A 12,010-nucleotide genomic window follows, 5' to 3' on the forward strand; every position below is an offset into this window, starting at 1 on the left:
TTCCAAAGTGGTTGAACAAGTTTACATTCCCACCAACAATGAAGTAAGGTTCCTTTCTGTCCACATCCCCTCCAGCATCTGTTGTTGTTAGAGTTCTTGGTGGGGGAGGACAGTACTGGGGCTTGAACTCAAGGCTTGGGAGTTGTCCTTAAGCTTCTTTTGCTCAGGCTAGCACTGTTCCACTTGAGCCACAGCTCCACTTCTGGCTCTTTCAGTAGTGTAGTAGAGATAAGAATCTCATGGACTTTGCTGCCCCAGCTGGCTCAGAACTACCATCCTCAGATCTCAGCCTCCTGAGTAGCTAGGATTATAGATGTGAGCCACCAGCACTCAGCTCCAGGCAAGATACTTTTGTTTGGTTCATTTCTTACTGGTTGATGGAAGAGCAGATTTATCTTAAAATGCAAGAAATCCCAGGCTAAGCGTTTGGCTCAAGTAAATGGTAGAACAATCACTTAGCCCCTGGGTCCAATTCCTAGTATCACCAACAACTGATTTTCCTTCTACAGTTCCCATTAGGAAATGCCAGCAGAATCCAGTCAGATTCGAACACCATGCACAGCCAACTCTGAAAACCACTTATAGAGTTTAATCAAGATATAAGAGTGAGAAAGAGAGTACCCTCTGAGAAGGAAAGGGATGAACCTTAAATCTACCTTATCCTAGCAAGCACAACTGTTAACATGGAAACCATTATTTTTTGTGACATAATAAAACTATTAACTAATAATTATAGGAATGGCAAGGAGACCAAAGGTCACCTTGATCAAAGGAAAGAATGTATTCTACCTTCTTTATTTTAGTTTTGTGTGTGTGTGTTTAGGAAAAAAGAATGAATCAACTCTTTTTTTGTTATGATTCATGTCTCTTAGAAGAAAAAAAGATTTGTAATGGGGGCTTAGTTATAGAAATCTAATTGTGTCGGTTTCAATATTGCAATGCTAGAAATCTCCATTCCTCACTGAGTTTTCCATGCCTGGAGCTATTTTTCTGGAGTTACAGGAAAGGGGAGTTCCCTCATCCGCTAGTTCCCACAAGTGGCAGCTGCAGCACCACTCAGCCTCACCTCTACCCCCAGGTGGCCCCAAATCTCCTCTGAAAAGCTTGGGTTCAGATATCAGAAGCAACCTTGAAGGGATGGAGAGAGCCTGGAAGCTTAGATCATATATCATGAGGCAGGACCAGGTTGTCCTCAATGCAAAATAACAGAGAAGTAGTTAGCAGAAATTGTCCTATTTAGGGTTAGGTCAACCCCAGGCATAAGCCACAACTCTCAAGAGCTCTTGGATTAGTCATAGCAGTGAAGAAAAGGAACACTGAGCAGTGCCTGGCAGGGAGTCTGGAGTTTCTGGTTTGGAAGCTCAAGAAGGCGTGAGGCATGGGAGGGGCCTCCAGGTAGGGGAGGGCACATAGCTAGGCAGGGCTCTAGTGAGTTATGCAGCAGAGCTGTGCTATAGCAGAGGCAACCAGGACACGGGACACGAAGACACCAAGAGTCTCCTGAAACTCAGGAGAGTGAAGACACTCTTGACTACCCAAGATACCACTCCTGCTCACTTGTCGTTGTGAGGCTTCTACTTGTCCTGTACCCAACAGATGGAGGCACTAATAGGAACAAAAATTGGTTGCCTGTTTGTCCTTCTGTTTCTTACCCTGGGCTGTGGCCTTATTCCTATCTGCTTCAAATGGTTCCGGATTGATGCAGCTACAGGTACAGCCCTACTCCATCTTTTTCCCTTTAACCTTAGTCTCACACTGTCCTGATTCCTGGCTCTAATTCTCAGCATTCTCAAGCTCAAGATACTTGAATACAGCCTTGTTTACCCTTTAGTCACCTTTGTTTGTCTCCTTACTGCCAATTGGATTGTAACTTCTGCTTTTTTATAAGGTCGTCGCCACCAGGTCCTCAGCCTTCTGGGCTGCATCTCTGCTGGTGTTTTCCTGGGAGCTGGGTTTATGCATATGACCACTGAAGCCCTGGAGGGAATTGAATCAGAGATCCAGAAGTTTATAGGACAGGTGAGCAGCAGCAATAGCAGAGCTGAGCTTCAGGGCTACGAAGCCAGAGTGATCAACAGAACCTAGGAATGGAAAGGAAGAAAATGTTGGGACCAAAGACAAGGGTAAGATGACAGAGTGGATAACAGTTCTTGGGGTTATGGAGAATGATGAAAACAGGTCAGATTGGACTTTAAGGAAAACAGTACTGCTGAAAGGTCAGAGCAGGAAGGTGAGCTATGCCACCTCCCACCTAATTTCTGTTTGTTTCTTCCTAGAACAGTACAGAAAGTAAAGGAAATTCTTCTGATACTGCTGATTCCACTCATGTGAGTATCTCACACCAGTCCTTGGGAGGTGAGGAGAACCAGAGATTCCTTTCATACTCAGATGTTTTCTTAGAGGAATATGTGAAAAATACCAAGATGCCCTTCTCAGCTCAGATACTATAGAGCAAAGGAGGAGCCAGTCCAATCCATTTTCTTTGTGAAGTCCTAGAAAAGGTTTTGCTTTTCTTTCTTTTCTTATATTCTTTTAACTGATAATATATATGCATATATATTATATATACATATGTGTGTGTGACAATACTGACTGGGGTTTGAACTCAGGACCTGGACATTGTCACTTAGCTTTAACTGCTCAAGGCTGGCACTTTACCACTTGAGTCACAGTGCCACTTCCACCTTTTTGGTGGTTAATTGGAAATAAGAGTCAGGTTTTCTTGACTCGGCTGCCTTCAAACTGTGATACTCAGATCTCACCATGGGGGCCAGGCTTGTTTTCCTATATTTCAAACTCTATGGATACTGTGTTGCTTAGCACCTCTATTCCAGTCTTCATTTTCCTACCTTTAACTTACCAATCCTATATCCATCTATATACTGTCTTCCTTGCCTACCAGCTCACAGCCCCCTTTCTGTTCCTAGGTGGAGTATCCCTATGGAGAGCTTATCATCTCCCTTGGCTTTTTCTTGGTCTTCCTTTTGGAGTCACTTGCATTCCAGTGCTGTCCTGGGGCTGCTGAAGGATCAACACTGCAGGAGGAGGAATGGAGTGGATCTTCTGTTTTTGGATTCCACAGCCATTCACCTCTACCCTCACCCCCACGGGGTCCCCTTCGAGCCCTTGTCCTCTTGCTCTCACTCTCCTTTCACTCAGTGTTTGAAGGTCTAGCTGTGGGGCTACAGACAACAATAGCAGCTACCATACAACTCTGTGTTGCTGTCCTGGCTCATAAAGGTCTTGTAGTGTTTGGTGTAGGACTTCGGCTGGTGAAGTTAGGCACTGGATCACAGTGGGCTGCATTTTCCATACTGTCATTAGCTCTCATGTCCCCCTTAGGCCTAGCTTTAGGGATGAGTGTGGCTACTGGGGATTCTGAAGGAGGTCAGGGCTTAGCCCAAGCTGTATTAGAGGGTGTGGCAGCTGGCACATTCCTGTATGTCACCTTCCTAGAAATTCTACCCCGGGAGCTAGCTGGTCCTGGTGCCCCTCTGACTAAGTGGTGCTGTGTGGCTGCTGGTTTCACCTTCATGGCCATTATTGCCTTATGGGCCTGAAAGAGTCCTGCTTGCTGTGATAGAGCTATCTAAGAGGACTCCTCCCTACCACCAAGAGACAACTCTCTGTGGCTTTGGCCCTCAGACTTTTTCTTTCTTGTGAGACTAAAGAACATTCACAAGCGGTTTCACTCCCCAGGGACTGGACCCTACCTTTTATCTACCTAAGAAGCCATTTGTCACTCAGAACTGAGTATGGAATATTTAGATTCTATGTTTATGTGGAGAACTGAAAAAAATGCCATCATTTCAGATTTGACTTTTCTCCTGTTTATGCTGCTATGTGTGAATAAAATGCCCTTTTGACCCTTTCCCTTCAGCTATATTGTATTTCATTTCTCCCAACTGCCTAGAAGCTGCCCTGTAGGGGAAGTAGAGGAGTAGAAAGTTGAATACAATGTTTTCTCTTGGAATTGGAGTTCTATAGCCAATGACAAGTTGTTGAGTGTGTGTGTGTGTGTGTGTGTGTGTGTGTCTAAGTGTATACCCACGTACCAATCCTGGGGCTTAAACTCAGGGCCTAGGTGTTGTCCCTGGACTTTTTTTGTTCAAGGTTAGTGCTATACCATTTGGGCCACAGCTCCAATTCCAGCTTTTTAGTAGTTTACTCTTGCCCAGGCTGGCTTCAAATCCCAATCCTCAGATCTCAGCCTCCTGAGTAGCTAAGGTTACAGGCATAAGACACTGGTACCTGGTGCATTGTTGCAATTTTTAAAAGCCTCTTCCCCCTTACCCATAGTAGTTCAGCCAGCACTCCCAGCATTTAGGGTGAAACAGATTTCAAAGCAGAAAGCAGGGGAAATCAACCAGGCACCATAACTGTGGTGCGTGGATCATGACTGTAATCCTAGCTATACAGGAGGCTGATATCTTGAGTTATCTTGGTTCAAAGTCAGCCCAGGCAGAAAAATCTGTGAGACTCTTATCTCCAGTAATTACCAAAAAACTGGAGGTGGAGCTGTGGCTCAAGTGGAAGAATGTCAACCTTACACAAAAAATAAGGGACAGTGAACAGGCCCTGAGTTCAAGCCCAAGTACCAGCACAAAAATACAGAAGTCATATTTTTCCTACATTAACTGTCTCACCCCACTCCCAGTACCAGCTGTCAGCCATCCACAATGTACCCAGCAGACTCTCATCAGACAAAATGGAGTCTATTTTCATCAAGTTCCTATTTTCACATTGAGCCCTCTGTGTCTTGAGGAACACTATTGTTCTTTGAACCTCTGTCTCTTTCTGGCTGTCTCATGCTGAAGGATTAAAAAACAGTTATGTTTTGAGAGCAGAGAAGCCACATCCGTGGCTTTCCTTCTTCCTGCCCTACCAGTTGCCTTTCAGTTTGGGTAACCCTTACAGCCCCCTTCCCCTCCTGGCACACAGGTGAAGAACTGGGAACGAGCAGACACACCCTTACCAATTTGTCTTTTTATATTTTAAATGTGGAAATCCGAATAGCCTGAACATGGTCAAGGTCTCCTGAATCTGTCAATGGAACATGGATGAAGGATTCCTTCATCTCCCCAATTTCCTCACAGAACCATAGGTCCTTGAGAGCCACAGGTGAAAAATAATGTTCAGAGAGCTGCACTAGGTGAAAGTTTTAGCAAAAGTTTATTTTAGGTATTTTAGTATAACAAGGTTAAGGTTTCTTTATACTAAAATAGTTTAGTATAGCAAGGTTAAATAAATGCATTAGCCTGTCCTGTCTCTTCCTGCTCCCCATGTTAGGAACAGGAGTTACAAACAATCCAAATGGAAGCCATAATCTTAAATTGGGGTAATACACATGGTTCTTGTAAGGTTCACCAACATAATGTAAGGTTCACCGGAAAGAGACTGTCAGGCAGAAGAGTTTATTGGGGGGAGAGCATACTGTTGGCCTGCACAAGATAAAGGTATGCGGGGGCTGTACCAGATGGAGGGTACAGGGGATGCAGGGGAAGGGAAAGGAAAGGGGAAACTAATGATGGAGACTGACTACACAGGAAGAGAGCAGGAAGGAGGTGTGGGTGGCCACAGCAAAGGGCGTGGTAGGAGACTCGGGATCTCAGCCATGACCTGGAGGCATCTCCTATTGCCCACAGGTGGGCCAGTTACCTGGGTGGGGCAAGGACAGCTAGGAAACGGTCCATTTTTCTCCCTGGGTGGACCTAATAGGTTTCTAAGCAGCCCCCAATACTTAGGCAATGGTTCTGGGTAGACAAGATAGGTTCTACTTATTCTAAAATATCAAGATGTTTTGGGGACTACCCAAACATAGGCATTATGGGCTAGCAGTTAATTAAATTTCCTTTTCTCAGATTAGCTTTTTATCTTTTGTCTTTACTTGCATCTGCCCAGAGTTGCCAGGTTTCAAAAGAGAGGACAGATTTACATAGATAGCACCACCAGCCTCCTCCCCACCTCCTCCCACCCCCTGCTCTGTAATTTAGCATTGAAATGGAGAAACGTTTAACTTTGTTGCTTGCTTCTGTGTTCAGTCTTGCCTTTTTTTTTTTTTTTTGCCAGTCCTCAAGGCCTGGACACTGTCCCTGAGCTTCTTTTGTTCAAGGCTAGTACTCTACCACTTGACCCACAGCGCCACTTATGGCTTTTTCTGTTTATTTGGTACTGAGGAATCAAACCCAGGGCTTTATGCATGCTAGGCAAGCACTACCATTAAGCCACATACCAGCCTGAATCTTGCCCTTTTATGTTTATTAAAAAGAATACCATTTCCCTGTCTCCTTACCTATTTCTCCTGCTTGGCTTCTTTATATCTTGTTTCCTTTCCTACCAAGTAGAAAATACAAACCCAGTTTATACACACAGGGAATGGTGAGAAGGCAAGCCTCAGACAAAAATAGACATATAGTAGATAGATGGTTAGAAAGAGAAGAGAGAGTCTTGTGGGGGGAAAAAGACCTTCCTTAAACCACCATTTTATTGTTTCTCTTCAGTATGAAATTCAGGAACATGTAATACACTCAGAACAGTGCCCAGCGTGTTTCTAATTAAACACCAGCTACGTGCCAGACACTGTGCTTTCATAAACATTATCTCACCTTCACTACCCCACCCCCTACTACCACCCCTACTACCACCCAACAGCTAAGTCTTACCCGTACTCTAGTAAGTCTAGGCAAACTAGCATTCAGCATAATTAAATAACTTGGTTAGCTGGCAGCTGGGCTTCAAATCCCTGTTTATCATTCGGCAAAAAGTTCAGAATTCTCTCCTCCTTCTTACCTTTATCTCCCCTCCTATCTTCCATTCATATGTTAGGATCCCAGAACAAAGCACATACAGTGGTACACTGGGTAATTAAAAGGCAGGTTTGATAAAGGGAGTATTTAGTAAAGTGTAGGCGGCATTTGAACAAAGCAAGATGCAATACCTTAAGTGATTATAATTAGACTTTTACCTAGGCTGAAGAGAGGAGAGCAGTTACCAGAAACTAGAGGAGCCATCAAATCAGAGGTTGGCACTAGTGGAGGGATGCTACCAACCTGCAAGTGCACCAACCTACAAGAAGGGGCACAGAGAATAACCTCTTTCCTTCTTATCTTTTATCTGCTTCCCATATCTTACTGGTAAATCCAAACAGAAACCAAAGCACAGAAATATCTGCTTTATATGGCAGACAGGCTAACCTCATGGAACACAGCATATAATATGGAGACCTAGAGTAATAAACAGAAGATGTGCTACATCCTACTGATTCTCTGCTATGTCCAACTTAAGTTACCTTGACAGGAATCTGGCAGGGATGAATTGAAAAGAATACAATTAATTATATGGAAGCTAGAGTGTGATTTCTGGTATGGAGGATGTGTATGACTGTAAGAAAGAAGACATGGAGTACATGTGCCTGTTGTGTCTCTTCCCAGGTTTCTAGTTGATGCTATCAGCATTGAGGCAACTGAGGCAGAGGTTGGGATATGTCAAGCTCAGATGAGTCATGTAGTTTTTTCCTATCTTCTTCCATCCCAGGGTCCTTGTATTCCCTTTCATCTTCTCTGCAATAAGTCATCAGTGCTCTTTCCTTTCCCTGAAATTCTTACCATCCAGAACCAGAAGCATCTGTAACTTGTTAAGTAGACCTAGATCTGGATTAAAGCTAAAAAGCAGTTCCATACACAGAACACTGGAAGAATATCCACACCAGGGAAAGGAAAACAATTTCTTTTTGTCATTTCTAAAAGATGAGAGTTTCTAGCAAGGGGTGGGAGAAGGACTTAGGAGAGAAAAAGATGAAGATAATAAGAAAAGGAAGGATAAGAACAGATATAAGAACCCTGAGGAAAGAGCTGGCATATAGGACTAGATGACAGGAAGAAGCTTTGATTCATCCAGCTCTAAAGAGATAAAGTTGTGAGGCTGGGCAACTGCAATCCTAGGTACTCAGGAGGCTGAGATCTGAAGATTGTGATTCAAAGCCAGTGTAGACAAGAAAGCCCATGAGACTCTTTGTTAGTATTATGCTCACCTTTGATCCTCAGCTGCACCCAAATCTAGGCCCCCCTCCCATTCCTGGAATTTCCTCCATTCAGCTGGCCCCTCCCTCTCTCCCAGACCCACCTAAACTCCCATCTATCTCACTTCCTATCCCTCAGACCCTCCTGCTACCTGGATGGTGGTGGAGGCCATGTGCTCCCTCTTAGGGGAAATATAGCTCCTCTAATAAACCTTATAATAATCTTTCTCCTGTGCCTGCCTCCCTGCCTCTGTGTAGTCCCCTGGGATGGATGTGTGGGATCCTCTTTCACTTATCTTCAAATAACCAGCAAAAAGTGGTAGAGCCCAGCCTTGAATGAAAAAGCTAAGGACAATACGTAGGCCCTGAGTTCAAGCCCCAGTGTTTGGGGGGTGGGGGGTGGAAGAGATAACTAACTAGAAAGAGTTAAAAAATAAAAATAGCCAGATACTGTAGCATACACCTATAATTCCAGCACTCAGGAGGCTGAAGCAGGAAGATGAGAAGATTAGGAGTCCAGGCTAGTCTGGGCTTTATAGCAAGACAGGAGGAGGAAGAGGAGCTATAGCTAGGTGCCAGTGGCTCATGCCTGTAATCTAACTACTCGGGAGGCTGAGATCTGAGAATCGTCATTCAAAGCCAGCCTTGGCGGGAAGTCTATAAGACTCATCCCCAATTAACCATGAAAAAAGCCAGAAGTAGAGCTGTGGTTCAAGTGGTAGAGTGCTAGCCTTGAGCTAGCCTTGAGCAAAAGCTTAGGGACAGCATCCAGGCCCTGGGTTCAAAAGGAAGACTTGTGGAATAGAAAAAGAGTTAAGAGGAAGCTAGTAGAATAATCAAAAGAGAATTTATGTGGACAATGTTCACGTCTTCTCAAACCTGTTCACCCTTCTCTACCCTTCATTCTCCACTCCCTAAGTAAACAGAACATCCTTTAAAAGTCAGGTTTCCATTTCTGCCACCAATAAATTGTTTTGTGAGGTAGCCCTCTGGAACTCTGCTAATCATCCCTCTGCTTTTTTTTTTTTTGTCAGTCGTGGGGCTTGAACTCGGCTTGGGCACTGTCCCTGCCCTCTTCAGCTCAAGGTGAGCACTCTACTGCTTAAGCCACAGTGCCACTTCTGGTTTTCTAGAGGTTTATTGGAGGTAAGAGTCTCACGGACTTTCCTGCCTGGGCTAGCTTTGAACCATGATCCTCAGACCTCAGCCTCCTAAGTAGCTAGGATTACAGCGCCCAGCAATTCCTCCCTCTGCTTTAAAGCTGAGAGGTTTATTTGGATATCACAGTTGTAAGATGTTATGAAGTGAGATGGAAATTACAAGAAAAACCACATTTTACAAATATTCTGGAGCAGGGTAAGAGGTCAGTCATATCAGGATAAGAACATCCAACAACAACAAAGTACTGGAGTAATTTGTGAGGCACTGGGCCTGCCCTGAAAGAGTTTGGGACTTCTGGCCTCCTTCCTCACTGCAGGAAGTAGTTCCTCTTTCCTGGCTCCAAGCTGGTAAAGCACAGCATCCAGAACTTGAGTGGGTTGGTATGTGCATGTGCACCAACCACCCATACATCCTCACATTCCCCCAAGGGCTATCTCTTGCCATGAGGAAAAGTGAGAAAAAGGTATATGGCAGGGATTACACCTAGGCGCCAGACTGTGGGAATGTCTGCAGAATTGTGCTCTGAGTTTCTGTCTTTAGATTTGTCAAATGTCCTATACAATGTGCATCATACTTTTACCTCCAATTTGGAGGCAATTCTGGTGAGAATGAAGAGAGAGTAGGAATAAATTGCATTGTCCTGGGCACCATATAGTTCACCACACTCCTGGATTCTAATCAGACCAGACTCTTGACAGTCACCCATAACTCATGCCTGTCATCCTAGCTTCTTAGGAGGCTGGGATCTGAGGACCCAACCAGATAATCTGGGAGACTCATCTCCAATTAACTAGCAAAAAAGCCAGAAGTGGAGATGTGGCTCAAGTTGCAAAGTGACAGCCTAAATCAAAAAAAAGGGAAGCAAAAACAAGAAATCCTGAGCTTAAGCCCCAATGCTGGCACACACTGTGAAATCCAAAATTCTCAAGCTGAAACTTTAAGCCCTTTTAACAGTGTCCTGTTTTATTCTCATTGCCATTGAATGTTCTGTTTGCTATCTTGAGCTTTAGTCCCTACAGTTTGTGAAGCACTTCTTCTGGGAATGAAGGAAAAGATAAGCAAGAGTCCTAAACCTGAAGTGGGGAGGGAGGGGTTAGGGTATGAGGGTGTAATGGTAGAGGGAGAGTATAAGTTTGAGTCATTACACCCTACCCCTGACCTCTGACCTCTAATCTTCAGAATGGACATAAGCTATAGGCTATATCTTGCAGAACTTGCATATAAAGCTAATGGGCAGAATTACAAAAAACAACAGGGCTGTTGCACAGGGCCTCCAGGAATTGAGTGAAATTATTAAGAAACATGCCAACCACAGGGAGGTGCTGTGTCTCCATGGGCTGCACCAGATATCTAAGACCAACAAAGTAGGTCAGTCAAGGACAGTAAAAGCCTCCTCTCCCTACCCTACCTACTAGCTTCCTTCTACCTAACCATCTGCTAGTGCAGACATCTGTAGGAAAGACAAGGCAATTGCCACCGGTTTCATACATGCATCTACATCACAAACAATACACATGAATGTAAAGACCTTGCTCCCCTTCTATAATGTACAAGCTCTGCTTCTACCAGTAAAGTCTTAAACTGGCTTCAATTCTTTTCCTTTTTTCCATGTGTTTTCCTGGGAGCCAAATGACTCCAATGACTCCAGCTATGTCTTTTCTCTTCTTTAGCATGACATTCAGCACTTTTTGCTGCCTGCTTTGCACACAGTTACATAATGTGAATTTAACAGCCAGTTCCATAACATTGCTGATGAACCAAAGCTCATGTCCTCCTCCTGACTCTCACCTACCACATTTAAAATAGATTCAGGCCACACCCTGGTGACTCACACTTGTAATCATAGCTGGTCAAGAGGCTAAGATACAAAGAATCATGGTTCAGGGGCTGGGAAGGTGGCTCAGTGGTAGAGCGCTTGCCTTGCATGCATAAGGCCCTGGGTTCGATTCCTCAGCACCATATAAGCAAAAAGAAAAAAGCCAGAAGTGGCGCTGTGGCTCAAGTGGTAGAGCGCTAGCCTTGAGCTGAGGGGCAGTGTCCAGGCCCAGAGTTCAGGCCCCACGACCGGACCAAAAAAAAAAAAAAAAGAATCATGGTTCAACGCCAGCCCAGGGAGAAAAATATTAAGACTCCATTTCCAAAATAACCAGCAAAAAGCCAGGAAAGCATGGCTTAAATAGTAGAGTATCGTTGAGCAAGTGAAGGCCCTGAGTTCCAACACTGGAGATTAAAAAAAAAAAAAACTACTGATAGGGGAAAAAGGGCAACTCAGTGCTACAGGAAGTCTTGAACAACCCATCCCCAAAAGTGCCATGAACATGTCCTGTTTCTCAGTTTCATCACCAGGACTAAGTGTCAGCTGCCTTGTCTGCAGCTGAGCTGCATTAAGGAAACTGTGTCATTGATTTTTTGTTGGTTCTGGGGCTTAAACTCAAGGCCTGGCACTATTCCTGAACTATTTCACTCAAGGTTAGCATTCTACTGTTTGAGCCACAGCTCCAACTTCTAGCTTTTTGGTGGTTGGTTCCTAGGTTGGCTTTGAACCACAATGTTCAGATCTCAATTTCCTGAAAAGCTAAGATTTCAGATGTAAGCCACAGGCACCAGGCTAATTTTTTCTTTTAAGGAAGCAAAATAATGACCATGTAATATCCTATTGCTGTAAACTGCCTTCTCATTTTTACTTCTTGTGCCTCAAGAACCAAGAAACAGCTGGCAACAGCCACAAGATACCTGAATTCCACTTGCTGACTGTTCTTCATATTTGTTAAAAAGCTTATTAGAAAGCCAGGTACCAGTGGCTCATGCCTGTAATCCTGGTTACTCAGGAGG

General features: G+C 44.2%; 1 protein-coding gene across 1 annotated transcript; it reads left to right on the forward strand.

Annotated features, from left to right (window-relative positions):
• The first annotated feature begins 695 nt into the window (after positions 1-695).
• On the forward strand, positions 696-3,859 carry Slc39a2 (solute carrier family 39 (zinc transporter), member 2). The gene is made up of 3 exons (XM_013029680.1): positions 696-2,019; positions 2,277-2,327; positions 2,928-3,859. Exons 1-3 carry the CDS (start codon positions 1,957-1,959, stop codon positions 3,558-3,560), a joined length of 747 nt encoding a protein of 248 aa, XP_012885134.1. The 5' UTR covers positions 696-1,956; the 3' UTR covers positions 3,561-3,859.
• The last annotated feature ends 8,151 nt before the right edge of the window (positions 3,860-12,010 follow it).

Source organism: Dipodomys ordii, unplaced genomic scaffold (genome assembly GCF_000151885.1).
Source record: "Dipodomys ordii isolate 6190 unplaced genomic scaffold, Dord_2.0 Scaffold121, whole genome shotgun sequence".
Taxonomy (NCBI): Eukaryota; Metazoa; Chordata; class Mammalia; order Rodentia; family Heteromyidae; genus Dipodomys; species Dipodomys ordii.